Consider the following 24,226-nt stretch of genomic DNA (forward strand, 5'->3'; position numbering starts at 1 on the left):
TTTCCAGTTTGCTGATTTTTCCTCTGGCTCTCATCACTTCCCAACTGTACTCTCACACCTAGTTTTTTTCTGTTGAGGGAGTGGGGCAGGGATTAGAGGGGTCTCTCCCCCTCTCTCCAAACTTACAACAATATCAAATTGATCAGTCAAGTCTGCGATGCTCAACAACACCATATTGGAAAAAACACCATGCTTTAATCAGGGACACACCCTTTGAAGTATATATGATTGGGACTGCATAAAAAAGGTATTGTTCATCACTTTGTTGTAATTATGTTTATTCATATTTTTTTTTAACAGGGAGTGGATACAAAAATTCTGAAGAAATTGTTTATCTCTGAAGCATCCCTTGCAATTTTACAGGATTGCTTTTGGTGGTGGTTTCTTCACAAGTTCAAGGTATGAAGACACAGAGCTTTATTTTCATTCTTATCCAAATTAAAAAATGTAATTCGAATATATAAAATTTCTTGATCATGAATGAATCTGTGCTCACATACATGGAAATAACTGCTTCCCTTTGACTGATTTGTATTGAAAGACAACAGAATAAGTCCCACAGAGAGTGATAATAACCCTGAAAGAGTGTTCCATTTGTGGGGTAAATAACCCATACTAGAGAGCTTAAATTTGACACCCAAGGTGTGTGCAAATGCTATAACCCTTATGTCATGCCTTGGGCTTTTCATATATGAGATGTAAGCCATTGTTTGGATTATCAGTGCAACAAAGAGTGAAAGCAAGCAACTTGCGCGCGCGCACACACACACACACACACACACAGAGTTTCCTATGTCATGTAACCTTTTTAGCTCCAAAATCACATTCTTGATCACTCTGAAGTTCCTGTTAATTCATACATTATTTCTACCACCTGTGCTTAAAATCAGTGCTATGTGAAGCAATGAAATATTAATGCTAATAATACCTTTTCCTGATTTATTTCAAGCCTGATCAAGCTGAACAGGACCACCTTTTTGATAGAATATCAGACAGCTTTGTGGCACTTCTCTTGAGTACTCCCAGTTTCATAAAAGATCCTTTCTTTCAGGTAAAGACACTAATAGGTATTTTTCAATCGTGAGTGTTGCCCCAGAATGCATCCCTTTGGCATCCTTATACTGTATGCTTAAAAGTATAAGTATATACTTATACTTTTAAAAGAGGCCCCGTGGAACATGTGTACTCTGTATCCACAGGGCCTCTTTTAAAGGACTCACCCTGTATATCCTTATTCTGTACACTATGATGCTGCCTCTTAAACTCTTTTCAGAGATGAAGATACCCAGATCCTTTAGCTGCTTCTGTGTTTTGCCTTCAAGCCCTTTTATGGTCACTCTTTATACTGGTGCCAGTGACTGCATCCTCAGCCATTGTCTAAGGTCCAACCTACACTTTATGGGATGTGTGGGTACTGTCACCTCACTACCCCCAGGTAACGTTGCTGGAAAAATAATGTATTATATACAGGCTTGGGAAATATGGCACGTACGTGATAATGTGTAATTATCACTGGTTCTTGTAGAGCTTGTCTTTAGGTTTGGGCTGGACGTCTTGTTAGAATAAAGTTATAAACTCAAACAAAAGCAGCTGGTCCCTCGTTTTGGGGCCCCGGCCAGTTTAGTCCTCTGAGGCCGAGGACTAAACTGCTTGGCTGCCCACCCCCGCTCAGCACGGGCCTGAAATATTGTACTCGGGCTACATGTACTTTTATTGCATTTTCATTACTTCTGTTTCTTCCTCTGTACTTCATTGTAGTGTATGTGGTTCTTCCACTGCCTTCAAACAGGACTAAAGATTTTGTCCCTTTTGTATTTCAGTTTTAAGTTTTTGGTTCTTTGTTGCAATAATGTTTAAGGTAGTTGGTGTCACTTCTGACATGGTGCAACAATACTGTAACAAAAATAAAATAAAATAAATTGTTTACCAAACCATGTATCACAGGTTTTGTCTCCTTGGCTGCTGCTTGTGGAGACAAGGAAACATCACATAATATTCATAATAAAGCTTTTTTGCTCTCTAGTTTTTGATGATAAATAGTACAATAGTAACCCCCCCCCCCCAATTTGTTACTTTACCTAAAAAGTATTATCTGTATATTGCTTCACAAGATGTTAAGCTTGCTGCCATGCCTTGCTTACTTCGCACATTGGCAGAACTATTCATTTCACCACAAATAATGATTCAGCTATGTTTAAATGTCTGGGTTTGTTATTAACTATACTTTGCTTATTCTTTATATTACTCACTGCCAACTTTAAATGTTTTAAATTTAGCTTTGTTTGTATTTTGGCAGATGTACCCTGACTGCTTGTCACAAGCCATCTATGTTACTTTTTGTGAAGCTTTTCCTGAATCCCGTCTTCGTTTCACTGACGAATTTAAAGAGGAACTAATGGATTTAGTTTTTCAGTGGATAAGAGGTACCATAATTTGTCTTTGAAATTTATGGTATTAGGACTTTTCAGAAAGATCTTTTCTATATAACTTTATATATTCAGCATTTTATCCCAGTCAACATCAGTACTACAGAATAGTAAAGAATAATAACACTAACACTCTAATAATGAAAACAACGAGTCCTAATGAATGTTAGAATGATGTTGGATAGTAATTAAGTGGTTTCCAGCTGTAATGCTTTAAGGGAATATGAAAAAGGGTTATAAATAGGTAAAAATTTAATATTATTACTTTTAAAGGATTTGCTGAACCAACAGATTGAAGTGGAATACAAAAAAGGGAGGTATGAGGAGGTCCGGGAAATAAGTCAAAGGAAAATAAGTAATGGAAAATCTGTGTGTTTTTAACTATTTTTATTTTGTATTTTTGTCATTTTTTTTTTCATTTTTATTGTAATATTTTAAAAAAATCTTAATAAATATATTATATAAAAAAAGAAAACAACGAGTCCTGTGGCACCTTCCAAATGCCACAACAATTCAGTCTTTAAGGACTAAAGTAGATAGCATGCTAAATGCATCATTCTTAATCAAGGTTTAAGAAAACATAATAGTGGGGTGAGGAACCAAATTTTCATTGGAACAGCAGCACACAGTGTGTGTGGGGGGGGGAGGTTTAACTGTTCCTTCCTCAGTCCCAATCCCAGTAAAATCTGCAGAAATAACACACACACACACACACACACACACACAGTAATGCTTGGAGGATTTTCAGTGGGATTACAACTGAGGAAGGAATGCTTAAACCTCCCTTCTCCAAATACTGTGATCCTCATGAAAAGTGGACCCTTCCTACTTGCTATTAGAAACTTATGTTGCCCTAGTGACATTTGAAGTGATGAGCTTCAGTGCTATATATGTAGTTTTGCCCCAATACCTTATCTGCTCTTTGTTGCAACCAACTACTATTTATTACTATTCTCACTGTCATTATATTTATCGCTAAATTTATTACCTGTCCTTCACTGGCAGGTTTTTGGGCGAGTTGCAATTTAGAATTCAGAATTAAATACAATAAAAACATATTACATTCACAACACATATTACATTCACCAGTATATGGTGGGGCGGCAGTTTTATTATTGTATTAACACAACTGTCTCTTTAGAATTTGTCACAATGCAGTCCTGGGGAGTACTATTTTGTGCTCAATGGAATTTACATGCTTAGAATTATGCTGTTAAAGTGACATAGCTAAAACTCTCGCTTCATGAGTATAACACGTATCAAGGGTTTGTCTTAGGAAGTACCAAATGTAATTTCAGCTGTGCTTATAATTTTATGGTACAAGTGTTACTGAATAACTAAAACTTACGCCCCAGTTATGATATGATGACATCCTCATTGAAATAATGCTTGTCATTTAAAATAATTGCAAGTATGGAATGAAGTAGAACTCCAGATAGGAACTACTAAATGTGCTTTATAGTTCTCAGGGTGGGCAGGCTTTAGAGAGCTGCCCCAGCAACATTTCAGTGTGTATTCCCCCCTCAAATAACAACCATGGTGATCAAATGTATTCTTATGTGGTTATAACAATTGCAAGATAGCCTCTCTAGTTCCTATTGTGAACACAAATAATCCACCACCAAAGACTACTAATTTCATGTCTGAATAATTCACAGCGAAAAGTGATAAAATTAAAAAAACTAGGATAACATAAAGCATTATGCCTCTTCTATAGAAATATCCATCGAATGTTAGTTCTCAGTTTCCAGGAAGAAAATGAAGAATGTTAGAAAGAAAATGAATGAAGAATAAACCCCAGTTTGCTAACAAAGCAGCAGGCTGTTGAAGATACAGTGTATACGAAGAAGTAAACATGTGCCTTTCTTTCTGTCTTTCTTTGGTAACAAAAGAACTGAAAAGCTCTTGGCGGTTCTCTTTTTTAAAACACTCTCACACATTAATTTATGCTTTGCAGGTTTCAAACCACAAAAATCTGCTTGGAAGAAATGGAATTTATTCTGGTTGGAAGCGCCCCTGACACAAACGCAGAAAACAGATTCCTTACATAAGTTATCTAGTTTGAAACTCCAAAACTCTGTGATTAAAACAAGGTCAATCGGAAAGTCTTGTAAGTACCAGGTGAAGAACTTAAAAAGTTATTGAATGTTTGAGAATACTGACATAATATTGGCCATCGTATTAGTGAAATAGAGATCAATATTATAAATCTTAAGGATAAATATGAACCCTGTAATTTGTTGTTGCTTCAGAGGAATCAGAACAAAATGTCAAATACTCAGGATGCAATATCAGCAAGGAATGATTTTGAGTATCATTTATGTTGAGACAAGGCTGTTGTTATGGGTTCAGCTTAGGACTGGTGTTGAAGACACCTGGGAACTTTGTGGTGCCTGGTACAAGTTACCCCACTTCTTAAGAAGATGGGACAGTGGATAGATGAGTGTTTGTACTGATTTCCTATTACATTTTTTTTACATAAATCGAAGTGTGGTTTTAACCTTTAAAAACATAAACAACGTAAACCCTGGACTCAGCTAGACTGGTAAAGAAAGTGATTTATATGCGTTGTACATGCAATATAGCATTGTGCCACCAGATGGCACAGTGGAGTCCCATTTTTCCTCTGCCTGTTTTCCCTGTTTAAATTTACAACGTGTTTAACATCTTTGACATGTCTAAATCCAACCCCTGTACCATGGAGACATTGTTGTCCTGTGCCACATCATAATCTTTTAGATGTACTGAGAACACTCTCTTAATTATCCTATCCATGTTCTAAGTATAGTAAGGAAAAGCACCGCAAAAATTACAAGACCCTTCTCCCAACAACTTGTCTGGCCCTTTTTCGAAGGTTTTGTAAAATCAATCTTTTCGGTCGGAGATTTTATAATGACAAGCAACAAACAGTTTCACAGAGTCTGGAAATACCATATATAACAAATAACAAATAAGAATTTGTTGGGAGCTATAATGTATTCTACACATGTAAGATTTGCTTTATATACAAGGAGGAATCGCTGTAGCTTAGTGAAAGCATGCAATATTTGCCTTAATTTGGAGCAGAATGTACATGGCCAATACAAATCCTGCAAGGTGCAGAAAAAAGGATATATAAAGAGTGTCTCCCATAGCTGTCTGTTTCTAAAAGATTTGATAATATTGTTGCTCGGGTGGTAATTCCTAGAATAAACTTTAGTAGGAGTACAGTAATATGCCAAACGCTGTAGGTCAGGGATCAAAATATTCTGCCCCAGGCATAAGTTATAAATTGTTTCAGTCTTTCTGTTATGAAATGGCCACTTATCCTGCATCTGGGTGGGCAGTAGTTGTGGCCTGTTGCGCCAGACCCCTGGCCTCACAGAACAAAGGCCTCTCCATTGTGAGGCCAGCCACTGGGGGAATTCCTCAGCCAGCCACAACGGTGGCCGGGATAGCCTGTCACTGGTTGAAGTCAGGTGGTTGCTGGGCCCTGCTGTTAAGTCAATCAGTAGCCCTTACTTTGGTACTTTAATGTCTGCCATATTTATCTTGTATGCTGGCCTTTTCTTCCTTGCACCGCTTATTGACCTCGCTATGGTTCATTAATGGTTGCTGTATTTTGAGCCGAAAATGAATTTGCCTGCTAACAGATTGGCCCTGTTTGGAGGTTTTGCAAATAGCAAATAGTCACAACTTTTGCGGATAAGGCATTGGATGGAATCCTTAGTCACATATTGGGACGGGGTAAAGTGGTGCAGCAGGGTAAAGTGGGGACGCGGGTGGCGCTGTGGGTTAAACCACAGAGCCTAGGACTTGCTGATCAGAAGGTCGGTGGTTCAAATCCCCGCAACGGGGTGAGCTCCTGTTGCTCGGTCCCTGCTCCTGCCAACCTAGCAGTTCGAAAGCACGTCAAAGTGCAAGTAGAAAAATAGGTACCACTCCGGCGGGAAGGTAAACGGAGTTTCCGTGCGCTGCTCTGATTCGCCAGAAGCGGCTTAGTCATGCTGGCCACATGACCCGGAAGGTGTACGCTGGCTCCCTCAGCCAATAAAGCAAGATGAACGCCACAACTCCAGAGTCAGTCACGACTGGACCTAATGATCAGGGGTCCCTTTACCTTTACCTTAAAGTGGTGCAGCACCCCTATCCTAAAACAGGTGCAATTTCAGGGTAGCTCATTAGAGGGATCTAGTGGGAAGACTTTGTTCAGAAACCAAGTGTGGGACAGACAGGGCCATAGAGCTTTAGACAGCAGCCTCAGAAGCCCACCTATGTAGACCCACATCTTGATGTTCTTCAGTCCCAGGCTCAACCCTGCTCTAGCATCAGCTGGGGACTGAGAATGGATATACACAAAATGTATATCCATAAAAGATGTGGCTAATTTTAAACCCCAGAATGATGTCTCATGCAGTTTGTTACCGCTATCATAAGCTAGGCCTTTGTTCTCTGGGGGAGGGAGTCACTGCAATTGGGTCTGCGATACTAAGCAATTTCTTCTCATTATTATCTCAGCTCTTTGTTTTCAAGAGTATTGATGATATCTCAACAACGGTTCCATTTCTAACATTTTGAGCAGAATGTTTGTGAATCAGGGTAGACTGACCGTGGGGAGTTAATACTGACGTTCCAAATAAAATTGGAGAGAATCTCCTATTCTAGAACAGGAATGTAAGTGGTTATAAAATTTCAGTACTTGGAATGCCTTATGATTTGCAAGTTAACAACCCTTAGCCAGTGTATTATTAGATTAACTACAGGGCCAAGGGCTTTAATGTTTGACTTTCTTCATATGTAGGTAATTTTGTTGCATGCTTAAGACTTTATTTTTGGGGGGGGGTGTGCTTAAGACTTATATGTTTTAAAGCATTAGAAATACTTAAGCGGTATGTATGCCTTCATGACTGGATGTCTCATGCCCAAGATTTTATGTAATGCCTTCAAAATGTATGATTAAGAGATTTTTCATATGGGCTTGCTCTGATATGATCCTACTAAGCAACACCATTACTGTTAAATTTATTCTGTATAATATCACTCCAGACCCTCCTAATGTCCCAATTTTCCAGGGACGTCCTTGATTTAGAGAAGCCGTCCCGGTTTCTGATTGGATCCTGGAACTTCAAACTTTTCCTTAGGTCCCTATTTTCATCAGAGAAATGTTAGAGGGAAATATGGTCACTCTAATAGTCAAGTAACTATCATAGAATCATAGAATTGGAAGAAACTACAAAGATAATCTAGTTCAGTTCCCTGCACTCCTGGAATATTTTGCCCAACATGGGGCTTCAACCCACAACCCTGAGATTAAGAGTCTCATGCTGTACCAACTGAGTTATTCCTCAAGGCTATGAAACATGCAGTAGAATATTGATATCCACTATAAAAATAATAGTGTGAAACAGAATAGTTCTTAAATTGTAGGGAAAACATATTTGTCCCATTGAGCTGAGAAACATATGGTTCCCACTATTATTCTCCAGCAGCTGGTATTTAGAGGCATACTGACCCTGATTCTGAATATAGTATTTAGACATTGTGACTACTTTCTCTCCCATGAATTTGTCTCTTTAAATCACTCTGAATTGGTGGCCATCACTACCTATTGCTGCAGCGAATTCTATTGAATTCTGTTCTCCTGGTATTTATTTTGGATCATAAGCGAGACAAACTCTTCTTCTCCTTGATTTATGATGATAGACAGAGCCTAGTGTTGCGCCTGCCAAACCAAACGTAGAATAAATATTTAAAAATACAAAAAGAACTGTCAGTGAGACTTAAGAGCCTTTGGATTGTATAGCTTTTAAATGTAATTGTTTAATAAGGATTTTGTTTTAAAAAACCCAGTTATGCTTGTGGGTTTAATTTTAAGTGTTCTGGTATGCATCTTAAGGCTAGCTTCAGTTGATCAGCTAATGAAGCCCACTGTGGCTGAAACATTTTTCATTCTTTCTAATGAATGTTGTGTTGACAAATGCAGTGTTCAGTTCTTTCCCAGCCACGTGTGTGTATTTAAATGTGTAAAGGGGAATATTAGTGTGTGCGTATACTTACAAATAGAAATGCCCTCATTCAAGGCAATGAATAACGGTGTAGGGAAAGGTAAAAGGCCTTTCCATAAGCCCAACTCTTGACTCCCCCTACTTTTGGCCAATTCAGCTTCTCTGGTAGCAAAGGGGTTGGTTACCCCTTCCTCTGGTGATTCAAGTGGTGCTGAATAGCAAAGGAATTTTGCAACGGAATTTCATGCAACAGAATTTGGTCTTTTGCAGATTATTTCAGATCTAGATTTGAAGTGCTTTTCAGTCAGTTTTTTTGGGGTCCTCTCCTTAGTATTTCCCGAAAAGTGTACGGTAAATTATTATGTTATGTTACGTTACGTTATGTTATGTTATGTTATGTTATGTTATGTTATGTTATATTATATTATATTATATTATATTATATATCTATATTGTAACAGAGGCAATTTAAATGGATTCCAAGAACAGCTGGATCATAGCGTAGCAAAAAACAGGAACTGTTGTCGTTTTCTCCCTCTGTGGATAAAACCCTATGCCCCATTTCGATTACATCTTTGCACAACTGCCGGGCTATGCTCCCAAAGCTCAGTTATAAAAGCAACAATCATATCACTTAGTTAATTTAGCATGAGGCAGAGTCAGTCAGCAAGCAGAGCATTTTCCAAAAAGTTCCTTGTCCAATCTTTTAATAAAGCCCCATGTGCATAGCCCTATCGCTTTAGATTTTTTTTTTATTTGGGTGCTGTTCTATTTGAGATTTCCATCGTAAGAAGGGCTGCAGGCTGTCATTTTTGTCTGCCATCCAGTGCACATTGGCAAGAGTATTATGTACTAGACTTTGTGTCTGGTCGTAGAAAGTGTGTGGGGGGGGGAGGTGGCTCAGACAGACTGTTTTGTTACTTCTTTAGAATTAAAAGCATATGAAACAGACGCAGCTTAATAAGTTTGTTTATAAATAACATCAACTTAAATAACTTAATAAAGTTCAACTATAACTTAAAATAAAGTTTAATGCTTTAACAGGAGAAGCATGAATAGGTGAAAAAAAAATCAAGCCATATACCCTAACAGAAATTATATAAAAAGATAGGTTATGTTACATAAAAACCCATATGATGTCTGAATTTTTACTTCGTCGTTACAGAAAAGGATATTTTGAGGAAAGTGAGATGAAATACATTTCCCTTATTAATATTATTTCATATACACTATTTTTGTAACATCTTTCAGAGCAGCGTTAGGCATTCTTACTAATACATATGAATACATTGCAGTGGTGCAACCTTCACCTTCCATACTAGCTTTATTGTCTGAATACCGCAGAAATCCAATTTCAAATTACTTTAAAACTTACACATTTTTCCTGGAAAGTATTCCATACTGCTCCACCTCCATGCTTAGTACTGACTTGATCATCTGAAGACTCATTCCAGCAGCCATCAAGTCCGACATATTTTACATAACATTTTCATCTGCTTTATTATCATCATTATTATTATTATAGCAGCCATGTTTAATTAAGCAGATAGGTTTATTTTAAATAAAATATCATCAGATAATCAAGTCATGACTTAACGCATAAGGGTAAATTTAACTTAACAATCTGCAAAGCTACTCTTATACTAACATGAGGATTGTACAACTCTTTACAATTTTTTACAACTTTTAGTTACTAAATCAGATGTAGTGTATCTTCATTTTTTTTTTTTAAAGGCAGTCTCTTAAAAATAAACATAAATGCGCAAGTCCAGCTTGTTCAGTTTTTCAGTAGTATTCCAGCTTCTCTTTCTTGCACTTTCAAACAGTTCCCTTATGAAATTAAACATTTTGCTGGAACTGGTTCTCCATAGATATGTGATTAGGGTGCCGGCCGTGGAAGGAATTGGGAAGATATATCTTCTTTACTTGTTTTCTGACCTCTCTTGGGGGCGCCATTCTGTTTCAATGCAATATACATCTCCTTCCCTTTGTGTGTCCAGTTTGCTGAAGCATATGTATTATAATGGTTTTCTTGAATCCATTCTATGAAGTTGCAGTCCTCATTGCATACTTTCTGTTAAAAAAAAAGAAAAAGACAATAGGTCACATGAACGCTGAAATTGTTCATTGTATCGTATAAAAAACCATCAGACCTTTAAATGTGCAGTTTAAACAATTTATGTCTTTAAAAATGTATCCGTTTTTGCAAATCTCTTGCATTGTTGTGAAGGGGAATGATTTTCATTAATGCAAAAATGCTCAGACATGTTTGGGTGAAATCCTGATTCAGTGTAAAAAAAAAGAAAGAAAGCTGTAACTGAGTCCATTCAGGAATTCAGTTCTCATCTTAACATTGCATTATGTACATCCCTAAAAAATTTCGTGGACCCAGTCTCCGTCATGAGATAATGATCTGTTGTAAGCTGAAATGTGCCCCATCTTAGAAACAGATTTCTTTTGATAACTCTGCATATCTGCACAGTTGTAAGGATGGCTGCAGAGCACAACATTCAAGCCTCAGTGCCGGATTAATGTATAGGCTAAGTAGGCTGAAGCCTAGGGCCTCTAAATCTAGGGGGTCCCACCAGCCCGCCCGCTCCCCAGCGGGCAGAAGCGAAGCAACCTGCTCTGGTACCCAGAGCGGTGCTCATCCCAGGGAGCCTAGTGCGCATCCTGCAGTGGCGTGACATGCATCCCAGGGCTGTGGTGCTCGTTCCGGGGGTGTGGCATGCCACCCATAGGGGTGTGGCGCGCTGCCCAGGGGTGCACGGCACACAATGTCCACCCCAGGGGGTGCCGCCAATCGGGGGTCAGCATTTGGTTCTTCTTCGTCCTGGCCAGGCCTTCTTCGTCCCGGCCAGGCCTTCTTTGTCCTAGCCAGGGCTGCTTCTTCCCAACTGGGTCTTTGGCGTCCTGGCCAGGCCTTCTTCGTCCAGGCCAGGACTTCTTCGTCCCAGCCAGGCCTTCTTCGTCCCGGCCAGGCCTTCTTCATCCCAACCATTCCATGCTTGTCCATTGTTAATCATTATCAGGAAGCAAGTCAAGATGTGGATGGCGTAGCTTATCATGGGGAAAGCCAAGAGCATATATGCAAGGAATAGGCGAATAGATTAGGCAAGAGCAGGGAAAGATAAAGGAATCTAGACATAAGCAAGGCACTCTAAGCAGGTGATGTTGACCAGCCTGTTACCTCTTGCTTTCTTTTATATGTCATTTGGGAGACTGGAGCCAAAGCAGGGAAGCTCAGCTGACTTCAGGTGAGCTTGCATTCCAAGGCAGAATAGGACCCGGAAACAATTTCCACCATTCTGTGAAAGCAGCCCTGCTTCACAATTTTTAATGTGCTCCCACATATTGGGGGCATTATGTAAAATATAACCTGTACATACATTTTTTTCAAAGCAAATATGTTATTTGCCTGTTACATAAAAGCTGCTGCTAATAATTATGCCAGTACCTTTCCATAGAGTTTTCCGGACTTGTTCATGGCTAGAAAATATTCACTTGCCACTCCTTTGATTGCCACTATTCCAATTGCCACTGTTCTTATTTCGAGAATACCTGCAAGGAATAACAGTGAAGTCTGTAATTTGGCTATCTGCTTTTGAAGTGGCATAACAAGACAATTTCTCTTGATTTCACAGTATTTTTTAAAATATATAGGATCAAGTGATAAAGCAAGGATGAAAAAAAAATCAAATCCTTTTAACATAACCATGTATGTAGTCAGCATTCTTAGCTAATTTCTTCATTTAAAAAACAAAGGACAGGATGCTCCTAATTAACCAATCAGCGTAAGCCCTCTGCTACTGCTTAAGCAATGGGGCTTCCCTCCCCCTTCCTGTGTGCTCCCTAACCCCCCTGAAATTTGATTGGGGTGTGTGTGTGTGTGTGTGTGTGTGTGTGTCAGGGGAACAACATTGCAGTTGTTCAACACAACATAACATTGGATTCCACCCAAAGAGTACATACAACCCATTACAAACTCCACTGAAGTGTGCTCACACATAAGAACTTCCATGTTTACATGACTTACACTAATATCCATTATATATGACCATGTAAACTTTTCACACTACCTCTTAGTCCTGTACAGTGGTACCTCGGGTTAAGAACTTAATTCGTTCTGGAGGTCCATTCTTAAACTGAAACTGTTCTTAACCTGAAGCACCGCTTTAGCTAATGGGGCCTCCTGCTGCCGCTGCACCGCCGGAGCACGATTTCTGTTCTCATCCTGAAGCAAAGTTCTTAACCCGAGGTACTACTTCTGGGTTAGTGGAGTCTGTAACCTGGAGCATCTGTAACCTGAAGCGTATGTAACCCAAGGTACCACTGTATTTACAAATTATCCATTTGCCATTATATTTTTGTGTTATAAAGAAATTTGGAACTTTTGTTATATTTTTTATTGTGCTCTTTGAAACATTTGCATTTCTCATTCTAAGTGAATGCTTTAGATCAGTTTTAATCAGGATTCAGATAATTGTCGCCCCCCCCCCCCAAGATTACATTGACAAAATTTGTAAGAAATTTACCAGTGCCATCTCTGTGCAAGCGCACAAACTTTAGAACTTGTAAATGATAGAAAACAGACCCTGGCAACTACCAGAAGATAAAGTATCTGTCTGACCCTTGTGGCTGTTGAAAACTGACAGGCACTGAAAATATATCTGTGTCACATAACAAGAAACAAGTAAAATTTACTATTGGAGCTTTTTCATTCAGATGCATTTTACTTGTATAATTGGGAAGTTGTTCCTGCATTAATGCTTTATTGGTTACAAAATATTTCTTGATCTAGTTAAGGAAGCCTACATGTCAAAATGGGTTTCTACATACAGTGCAGATCGTCTTCTGAATTGGGCTTGTGTACATACAAGGATGCTGCATAGGAGTGGGATGGAGGACTTGTATCCCGTCTCCAGGGGTACATGTAGAGTGGCTCTTGTTGGATTGGGACCTCAGGTTTTGAAGACTGGGAGCTCCTGGCACTATCCAATTTTTGCTGTTCTGCTGGAAGCCACGTGCTACTGCCGTTGACTTCCCACCATTTGAATGGTATATATCATACTATGGCATGACTTAGGGCAAATGTAGACTTCCTTTTGCACCACGTTTTCCAGCGTAGGCTTGTGAGGGGCTCACATGGGAGGCTGGCAATATTTTCTTTAAGTTCTTTCGCAGAGATTGAGCTGTCAGAGGAGGCAAGGAAAGCTGGAGAACGTTCTTATGAGTAGATGTGTTTGTAAATAAGTATGTTGGTCTAGCAATTGAAACATTAGACCAGGCCACTTATTCATTCATAAATCTGGCCCCAAGTCGACCAAGCATGCTGTTTCAAGCAGCAGGCTGGCACCTTCCCAAAGCCACATCTTATAGCTAGTTCAACATCCCAACCTGAGAAATCCCTCATTATCTTATTTATTCTTTAGTTATTCCTTTGTTGTTTTCTGTGGAAGTGTTCTGACAGTGTGCAAATAGTAGTACAGAAACACATTGGGAAGGATAAGAATCCAAATAGTAATTATTTCTTTTTGGTTCTTGACATTTTCAGGAAATAGCCAACTATCAGTTGAAAATGTGTGGAAGGAATTCCACAGCTTAGGTCCTGCTAGGCAATGTAAAAAGACATCACTTGCATGGCCCAGGTATATAAGATGTGCTACATGCCAGTGGGGGTTTGACAGTGAAAATAAGACACGTGAGGCCATTGGGTGGGTTAAATTAGGCCACAACTTTATTGATTGCAGATGTAAGCTGGTTTGGCATAAGGCATTCGGTAAACAGCCGCCTTCAACCGGCTGGTTGAACCCAGAATGGGTAGGCCCTGACATGAAGGCCACCCCTTGACATGGGTGAAGTGTGATGTTCCTACCAGTGCTGCCTCTCAGAAGGGGTGCTATGACCCATCAGCCCCCATGTGGGCACCCAGACAGTTCTACCTCTTCCAGGACCCTTTTAATGTGCATGTGTATATATTTGCCATGGTTTTTCCACTGGTAAAACATCTCTGACATCAGCTTTACAAAAGATGGCCAGCTCATGATTTGACACGTGAGGATAGCAGCATTGCTGTTGCAATACAATAGCTATTTCTCCGCGTTCTCTCTCTGTTTGTCATGTTTCTTAACAAGCTCAAAATCATCTCACACAGTAGTGTTCCCAAGAACATTCACACTTTCAGAGGGAAACTTGAGTTCCTTCTCCACATAACAACTTCATGACTGTTTTCTTGGACTTCAAATGACTCAGTAACACCTTTTTTCCATCATGGAACCCAAGGTGACATAATTGTGGCTCCCAATCAGTCACCCACCCAGGCACTGAGCAGACCCACAGCTGCTTAGCTTCAGCAGGGTACTGGTCTCATGTGTCTTTTAATAATCAGTAATAAACAGACAATTATATTCTAGCCAACAACAATACAAAGGACACCCTAGTGATACCACTCTCCAAACGCCCGTCATCATATGGTGAAGACCCATTCGTTTGTGCTTTCAAAGGTGCATTTAATCTGACTATTGAAATTAAATATTTAAGGGAGCCAAAAAGATTTGCCGCTGGGTCTATAAACTGCCAATGACAAAATAAAGGGTTCTGTGAGGAACATGGAGTCCATGTACACACAGTTCAAAAAACAGACTATTGCAGTGGCTCTTGCTCTGAATTTGAGTATGTGAATCTTAGAGTTGGGAAAGAAAGGACTTGGATGGACTACAGCTAACTTATGTTTCTAATTAATGAAGGTTGGGAGTGCTTGTTTTTTGAGTTCAGATGACCTTTAAAGATGATACAAGGCCAAATCAAATCTCTACATTTTTTTTATATTTGCTTTTCATGTCTTAAAATTCAATAATAGGCAATCGAGAAAGTACACATTATGAAGATGAGTGTTGTTTTCTATATGAATAATTTCCAAAGGGCTTTAGTAACATTACCAGATGCATGGTGTAATGATGAGCTGGATGTGCTGATTGATTAATTGATTTATTGAATATGAAGAATTACTAGAATGCAGTATCATTTGTCAGCTGAAAGAGTGTGTGTGTGTGTGTGTGTGTGTGTTTATGTGTCACCAAATCATCTAAAAATGTACCCCCCCAATCATCTGTAATTGCATAACCTGAATTTGCTGGTATGTGATTGAATTCCACTTGAAAATAGCAACCGTCTGTAAGCACCCTTTCTGTGCTATATTAGCAAAAATAATGTGTTAATTTTTCACCCCATGTATATATCTATAGCACAGCCTGCATTGAAAATGATGTACGATAAAATGCTTTAAACCCATAACAATGAAATTGGTCAGACAGTGATTATGTAAAACAAGATCAGATAAGAAATTAATACCAGCAAATACAGAAGTGCCTTTATCGTAACCCTTCAGCTGGAAATGAAAGCCAAGAAGTGTCTCACCAGACATATTCCACAAACAGAGCGTCAATTCAGAGAAGGCCCTCTTCCATGTCACCACACTACAGATCTCATCACAAAGGGCCTTCCCTGGCAATCTTAACACACAGGCAGGTTGATAGTGAAGGAAAGAGTGCTTATTTATTTATTATTTCTTTCATAAAAAGGAAACACTACTTGCTTGTAGAAAAAAACCTCAAAGCGGTTTACAAAAAGCATTTAGGAAGAATATCTGCAGCCAATGCAGGTGTTGCTGGATTGGTGCTTCACTCATGGTGCTGAACAATGGCACAGTTATTAAAAGCTTTATCTGCATGAACCTTCCCCGCCCTCCACTTATACGTCAGAAGATTTCCTAGTTAAAGTTCCTTCAGTTACAGAGATCAGAACACATTGAGGAAGGAGCAGAGACTCATTTTCTGTTGGCCAAGGTTTTGGAATACATTCTCTATAGAAGTAAATCATTATCTCCCCCCCCCCAAAAAAAAAGACACCTTTAAAAGTCTGAGCAAATTTTTCCTGCTAATGATTTATTGCTGTGGGCATATTTGTGCTTCTAATAATGTGAGCTAATTTTATTATGTTTATTGTCATTTCACTTGTTTGGGTTTTTTTATTATTATTTGATTGGGGGAATGTTGGGATTTTTTTGTTGATCTTTCCCCCCCTTTGTAACACTTTTTACATGTACTACTGACACGCCAGGTATCCTTCACCCTGTGCTTTGGATTTGGTTTTTCTTTTTCTTAAAATTCAACAGAGACAAATGCAAAGTACATAATTTATTTTGTTAGTTTTCCAGTTACACAAGGTGTGGTTTTTTTAATTCCACCCCCATCCAGTCTTCTGAAGTGTTAGTTAACCCTCACAGTTTGGTGTAACCTGTAATTTTGACAAGACTTCCCTCCATCCCTTCATTTAAGTCATTCATAATCATGTACCAGTCTCAGGACAGAGTCCTGAAGCATCTGACTTGAAAGCATGCTCCCGTTTGTTGAGGAGCTGTTAATGAGCATCCCTTTATGATTTACCAACCAGTTCTAAATTCACCTGATGGTACAGACAAGTTTGTGCTGTTTTGTAACTGTTACTCCCCTCCCGTTTTTATTATTCTACATCAACTTTCCCCCCTAACTGTTCTATTATTCTACATCTACTTGGGGCATGTGTGTAGGCAGCTTAATTAATAAGACAAATCTTATTATCATTTAGCCCACATTTAGCCAGTTTGCCAATCAAATACCAGTTTGCTAACCAAACTGGTTTGCCAGACTCAAGATAAAATGTCCACAGCACCCCCACAATCCATTAAGCTAGCAACTTGATTAGTCTGGTAGGATATACTGTATGCTCAACAAATTTAATGATATCAGGATATACACACACACACACACACACACACACACACACACACACAAAGGACCAAAAATGCAAAACGGTGGGAATAGATGTTCAGCTCAACACTATTCAGTGATGGTGAAGAAGGGCTTATCCACACTTAACTTTCCTCCGCTCTTTCCAGGCATGGGCAGCAATTTAAAGCTCTGTCTGAGTGCCCCCCCCCCTTTCTTGCTCCAGAGTTTTCCTCGTGAAAACCTTCTCTTTAAAGTTCAGTCAGAGCAAAAAAGAAAAACAATGCTCGAGCACGGAGTGTTAAAGCATGGATCCTTGCCTGGAAAAGAGCAGGTCAAGAGGTAGGCAGAAATATATGCTTACGTACAGTGGTGCCTCGCAAGACGAAGTTAATCCGTTCCGCGAGTCTCTTCGTCTTGCGGTTTTTTCGTCTTGCGAAGCACGGCTATTAGTGGCTTAGCAGCTATTAACGGCTTAGCGGCTTTAAGAAAAAGGAAACAAACTCTCAAGACGTTTCGTCTTGCAAAGCAAGCCCATAGGGAAATTCGTCTTGCAGAACGACTCAAAAAACGCAAAACCCTTTCGTCTAGCGAGCTTTTCGTCTTGCGAGGCATTCGTCTTGCGGGGCACCACTGTAATCCAGAGAACCACCATAGCAAGCACAGAACAAAACATTAGCATTCCGTTCAAATGGGCATCTCATCACAAATGGAAATACAGCTTTAAAAATTAATAAAACTTGAAGTGAAGATATGATCCTTTTTTGCACTAACTAAAAAAGAGGTCCTGGTTTACATGGAAGAGAGACTATATCGGTAAAGAAATTAGGAAACTTTTCTTCATCATGTAAGCAGGCACCAACATCCCTTGCGTGAAAAGTCCGTAACTAACCACTGAGAGGCAAGAGTTTGGGAACATCTGTTCCTTTCCAAACTGAAAAGCAGTATAAAGCAGTCTATTAAATTACATATAAATTAATGCTGAGAACATAAGCAACAACTTCCTCCAGCCTGGTAACACGTGCTTCCAGCTGTCAGGAGCTATCTGGCACCTCCCGATGCCTCACATTTCCTAACTGCTTTGATTTCACTGGCATAGAATTGGTGAGGGGTGACCACATGCTGCTACCTCAGACAACACCAGCTTTCATCACCTTAAAGCTATTAGGAAACCCACAACGTTCACTCTGCCTTTCTAGTTTTCCTGTGAGCGCTTGGTACATTTTCTCTGTCTGACATATGATGTTGATAAAAGGGAGCATGTTCTACAGAGATATTATGTTCAGGAATGCAGTAAGAGATAGATCAGGCGTATTGATGAAAATTTAAAGCAAATGATTTTATTCGCCACCTACGTTGTCCTCAGAATGGGGTACCCATCTTTCTATGTGGCTGCTTTAAATGGCTGGATCAGACCACAGAGTTTAACCCCTTCACCTACTTCCCCAAACAAATCAGACTAAGTATATATAACTGCATCCCTTGCTATTATTGTCTCTGTTGTATCTCACACCTTCAAAAGTTAGGTTGTAATCTCTTTGAGGCAGAAATATGTCCTTCTTGCTAATGATACCCTATAGAACATACATTTATGGTACTATATAAATCAGCATCCTCAAGTGGCATGCTGCTAATGTGAACTGGTGCATCTCAGCCTTATACAAAGTTACAAATAGTGAAAGCTGGTCCTTTTGGTCCAGTGGGGCCCCACCAACCTTTCTCCACCTTTCTCCTTTTACCCTACCTGTCCCAATGAGCATAGAAGTTACAGGGAACCAGGCAGAGGGCCTTCCTGGTAGTGGCACCCGCCCTGTGGAACGCCCTCCCACCAGATGTCAAAGAGAAAAACAACTACCAGACTTTTAGAAGACATCTGAAGGCAGCCCTGTTTAGGGAAGCTTTTAATGTTTAATAGATTATTGTATTTTAATATTCTGTTGGAAGCCACCCAGAGTGGCTGGGGAAACCCAGCCAGATGGACGGGGTATAAATTATTATTATTATTATTATTATTATTATTATTATTATTATTATACGCCCCAAGGCAGGCCATAAATTCCATGGAAAGCTGTGGAGTTGTTTTTAAAATATAAAATGACACCTATAAGGTTATTGTGTCAATGCATTTCTTGATCAAAATTTGCCAAGGGTTGTGCTTGCCGTTAATCAGTTGCTGACATATTTAACATTTTAAGTTGGAGAGACAATTCCTGCCTGCTATGTAACAGTATTTTATATATCAGCTGTTTTATAACAATCGCATTTGAAATGCCCTATTTGGTTTTCTCATGGCAGAATGAGGCTTTTGTGTTTTCCAGCTGAAGTAAACAGCAAGGACAATCATTAGTTTATGTTTTATTACTTTTCATTATGCTGTCACAATCCCTCAAATATATATATTTTAGAACTACATGTGGATTGCAAATGTTGAATTCCACAACTATTTCCTCATAAACAGAGACTTTATTTTCTGTCGCATTAAATTAAACTCTGTGACTTTGGAGCTTGGGATATATATTGCATGAAGCAGTGTGCATTGTCTTCCATCGTTATTGCTTTTTTCAAGGAACAAAATACCAAAATTGGCTTGGTTTGAGCAAAAGAAGAATGAGCTGAGTGACACTGCAATAACCCTTCTCCTTTCAGGTTCCTTTTTGCCTCAAAATCACCTTTCCCAACAGTTTTTCACCCACAGAGCTCTCCTCAGAAAATGATTTTGCACTTTATGTGCCCAGGAGCCAATAACACACCAGAGGTAGTGTTGGGGAAGACAAGGCCGCGACATCATTGCCATTAGAGTCACAAGAAGGGTTGACATGTCACAAGGCAAATATCATGTGTTTTGGCTGCCCAGCTGCTAGCCAATATTCCCTCTCCAGCCCACCAGCTTGTTGTTGTTGTGTCCGACTCTTTGTGACTCCATGAACCAGAGCACGCCAGGCACTCCTGTCTTCCACTGCCTCCCACAGTTTGTTCAAACTCATGCTGGTAGCTTCGAGAACACTGTTCAACCATCTCGTCCTCTTTCGTCCCCTTCTCCTTGTGCCCTCCATCTTTCCCAACATCAGGGTCTTTTCCAGGGAGTCTTCTCATGAGGTGGCCAAAGTATTGGAGCCTCAGCTTCAGGATCTGTCCTTCCAGTGAGCACTCAGGGCTGATTTCCTTGCAGTCCATGGGACTCTCAAGAGTCTCCTCCAGCACCATAATTCAAAAGCATCAATTCTTCGGCGATCAGCCTTCTTTATGGTCCAGCTCTCACTTCAATACATCACTACTGGGAAAACCATAGCTTTAACTATAAAAAATGAGTTCATGGGCATCAGAGGCCCATTCTGGCACAGGACCCTTCTAGGAAGGCCCCACCTACAACTTTGCCCCCTCCAAGCTGGGGCTATGACCTTCAAGATGGCACCCACACAAGACCCCTTATGAGAGCCATCCTAGATGACTGTTGATCCTGCACCAGAAAATTATATTGTAGGGGGCAAAGAGACAAAGTTTATTGGAGGAGGGCAGTGAGCACCACACATTATCTTTTAGGCCCACAAATGAAACATGGATACACGAGAATGGCAAGACAGTGGTACATCTGGTTGCGGACCGGAGCTCCGGTCAGATCCCGAGGTTTCCGCAACCAGAGGGACCGCTTCTGCGCATGTGTGCGGGGCGAAACACTTCCAGGTTTGCTGCTTTCGCAACCCGAAAGTTACATTACCTGAGGGTAACATAAGCCAAGGTGCTACTGTATGTTTAAAAAGGTAAAGGGACCCGTGACCATTAGGTCCAGTTGTGACTGACTCTGGGGTTGCGGCGCTCATCTTGTTTATTGGCCGAGGGTGCCGGCATACAGCTTCCGGGTCATGTGGCCAGCATGACTAAGCCGCTTCTGGTGAACCAGAGCAGTGCACAGAGACGCTGCTTACCTTCCCACTGGAGAGGTACCTATTTATCTACTTGCACTTTGATGTGCTTTCGAACTGCTAGGTTGGCAGGAGCAGGGACCGAGCAACGGGAGCTTACCCCATCAAGGGGATTCAAACCGCCAACCTTCTGATCGGCAAGTCCTAGGCTCTGTGGTTTAACCCACAGCGCCACCCGCGTCCCGACTGTATGTTTACATGGCTTTAAAATTATGAAAGTGACTATGTAAAATAAAATTCTTTGGATATGATTCTTACACCCCTCAGTCCCTGTTCCCACTGAAGAAGCATTTGGCATCCAGAACTCATTCAGAGACACCTGTATGACACACATTCTATGATCCCCAAAAATGGTTCTTAGGGCCAAAATCCCCACTTTACAGTAGTGTGTGTGTGTGTGTGTGTTTGCATGTTTGTTTAAACATTGCTACACCTATATTAATTAATGCTGTTAAAGAAAAGTATTCTTAATATGTAGAAAGTGCCTTTGTTTATATATCACAGAAGTCCAAGTAGTTTACCCTGCATGCTGAAAAATCAGCATGGAAAGGGAGGTTTTGAACTGAAAAATTTCCATAATGACCGCTCCCCGCTTAAAACGGGGGGCGCCCTTTGCGTGGACGCGTGCAGCCCCTAGATCTGGAGTGGCCCCAACAGCATAGGCTTGGCTTTGCCTTCCCTCAGGTGTGATACCTGGAGGTCTCCGCCTACCTCAGTCAGTTGTCCAATCCCACCTGGGGGAAGCGTTGCCAAGGAGACCAGGCCAGGTAGGGGAGGGATTACCTGCCCACACAATAGAGGGAGGATCTTACCTAGGAATCCTCACTTGGCTCCAGAGCTTCTCCCACCCTACCCACCCTCAGTTAATGTCTTATTTTGCAGGTTAACTTATCTTCACAGGTTTTGCAGATTAACTTTTCTTCACAGGTATGCGGGCGCTGCTACGTTAAGGTCGCTGTTAAAGGGCCGGAAAGGAATTTCCCTGCATTGGCAGGTTTCGCCTTTCCCGTAGCAAAACATCACAACTTTGGCGGTATCAGGCCTTGGGCGGAATCCTTTTGTCCATCTTCCTCTTGCGGCGGCGATACCAGGGTTCCCCGTTAAAGGGGTTTTCTGAAGGGAGGCTTTGGCCGTACACCGAAAGGTCGTCATTGCTCTCCCCTGCGGCGGCGGCGTTACGGGGGCGGCCATCTCTGCTTGAACATATGTTCTCCAGAGCCGGCCCATCCCCCCCCACACACACTGGATAACCCTGATGCTCCCTAGGTCCCCGGCTGGGGACCGGGGAGGGAGAACGCCCAATGCCTGAGCCAAGGTCTACCCACATTTGAAATTTAATAAAGTTGTGGCCAATTTAATCCCATAGCACGTTGTCTTGAGTCGTTATTCCACATGACGGGGGGACCGTGCAGGATCTGGGGACTCCGCCTGTCCACGCAATGGAAAAGGATTAAGCAGCTTCTCTTCACTCTGGCTTGCAGCTTGGCACTGATTTTTGTATTTGTCTTTAAAAAGAACTGTGGAGGGATAAAAACCGAAACGGCTCCCTATAATGTAAAGCCTGCTTCTGGCACGGAATAAAATATTGGCAGCCCTATAACTAAGCGTTTTAGGTGCTAAAAAGCTTCCGAATACATTACTAGACTATATTTCTCAAATGGAAAAGCTTTAAATTGCGACTCCAGCAAATTTTTGTGTTGGTGTTTAGGTCTGTGAATAATGTTATGGTTCTTAAGTTTGTTCACTTTTCTCTGTTAGCCGATTAATTCATTCAGGCTGCAATCTACTACTTAGTTAAGGCACTGTAGCTGCTTGCTTAAAGGCACTTTGGAGGTCAATAAGGCCAATGGCTGATTCCAATGTAACTAATTTGTACAGGGATTTATTTATTTTTACTTGATGAGGAAGGGTCACTTTGCTCTTATTTTACTTATGTCTTCCTCTGGCCAATTGCAGACCTTTGTGGCTGCCTCGGATGGAGCTTAGTCATGCTGGCCACATGACCCAGAAAAACTGTCTGCGGGCGAACGTCAGCTTCCTCGGCCAGTAAAGCGGGATGAGCGCCACAACCCCAGAGTCATCCACGACTGGACTTAACTGTCAGGGGTCCTTTACCTTTACCTTTTAGGATGGAGCAGGCAGTTCATAAGCCAAGGCATTTTAGCAAGAATCTCACAATATGGGTATGTGCAGCAGGGAACTGCAGCCCATCAGGAGCTCCCTACAGCATGTATCAGTGCCAAACATGTTTGTAAGTACCTTGTGACATAAAATGGTAAGGGTACATTCAATGAATGTCCCATCCGAAGCAATCCTAAGTGCCTAATAAGTTACAGATCTCATAATTTTAACTTTTCTTATCTTGGAGTTTTAAATTTTCTCTTACAATAAAATAACAACTTTCTTTTCTTTGTGATCATACTTCTACTTGGTGTTTTTTTAAAAAAACACCAACCACCATATTAGGTAATTATTTTAAAACAGGATTAAAGAAGAAGAATTTATAGTTTCTATGAGTTTTCACTTCTCCCATCTGATATATACCATTCTCTGCTCTACCATTATCCTGGTCTTTGAAGTTCTAGCTTATCTTGCTCAAAGATGAGTTACTGGATTAGATAAGTCATAGTCCGTCTGCCCCCGCCCCCCCTCCCTGGACAGTAACTTCCAACTTCTCTATGTAAATAGCTTAGAGATTTGTTAGTTGGTTTTGTTCTTGACATGAAGATTTCTTTGGAAGGGTTGAGCTCACCAGACTCCAGTTTTTAAATTGAAACACTGTTCCAACTATAAAATACTTCAGTCATTTAATGTAAGTGCTCTGAAAGCAGGACTAGGGGTCTTAAAATGTATCTATTATATTTGATGGTGGGGGAAGGAAGCAGCATTTCTCAAGCAATCTGTTGTGAACAGTATAATGTTGCATAAGTAAGTTTGCATGACTGCAGTGCTGAGAAAAAACAAGTTTCAAGTTACTTTGGCTCTATCATTCATTCCTCCAGGATCATTTCTTTTTGTTTGGTATCTAATCACATTGCTTAGCAAAATACAGACAGAGGAAAGAAAGTAAACAACACTAATTGTTACAGCCGAGCAATTACAACATTTTCCTAACTAGACTTTCCAAGTTT

At 40.4% G+C, this 24,226-nt stretch overlaps 2 protein-coding genes across 6 annotated transcripts in view; one reads left to right on the forward strand and one right to left on the reverse strand.

Annotated features, from left to right (window-relative positions):
* The window catches only part of FAM227B (family with sequence similarity 227 member B), a 119,965-nt gene that overhangs the window by 20,818 nt on the left and 74,921 nt on the right, over window positions 1-24,226 (forward strand). For all 3 annotated transcript variants that reach the window (XM_080980411.1, XM_080980412.1, XM_080980413.1), the window contains exons 7-10: window positions 301-399; window positions 950-1,051; window positions 2,297-2,423; window positions 4,384-4,536. In XM_080980411.1, the coding sequence (XP_080836537.1) occupies window positions 301-399; window positions 950-1,051; window positions 2,297-2,423; window positions 4,384-4,536 (481 nt within the window). The remainder of the gene's footprint in view (window positions 1-300; window positions 400-949; window positions 1,052-2,296; window positions 2,424-4,383; window positions 4,537-24,226) is intronic.
* FGF7 (fibroblast growth factor 7) overlaps window positions 9,422-24,226 on the reverse strand; it is a 56,796-nt gene continuing 41,991 nt past the window's right edge. For all 3 annotated transcript variants that reach the window (XM_080980594.1, XM_080980593.1, XM_080980592.1), the window contains exons 3-4: window positions 11,868-11,971; window positions 9,422-10,484 (exon numbers count right to left, since the gene is read on the reverse strand). In XM_080980594.1, coding sequence (XP_080836720.1) covers window positions 10,290-10,484; window positions 11,868-11,971 — 299 coding nt within the window. In that variant the 3' untranslated portion in view covers window positions 9,422-10,289. The remainder of the gene's footprint in view (window positions 10,485-11,867; window positions 11,972-24,226) is intronic.

The sequence above is a fragment of the Podarcis pityusensis genome, assembly GCF_964106645.2.
Source record: "Podarcis pityusensis genome assembly, chromosome: 14".
NCBI classification, from domain to species: Eukaryota; Metazoa; Chordata; class Lepidosauria; order Squamata; family Lacertidae; genus Podarcis; species Podarcis pityusensis.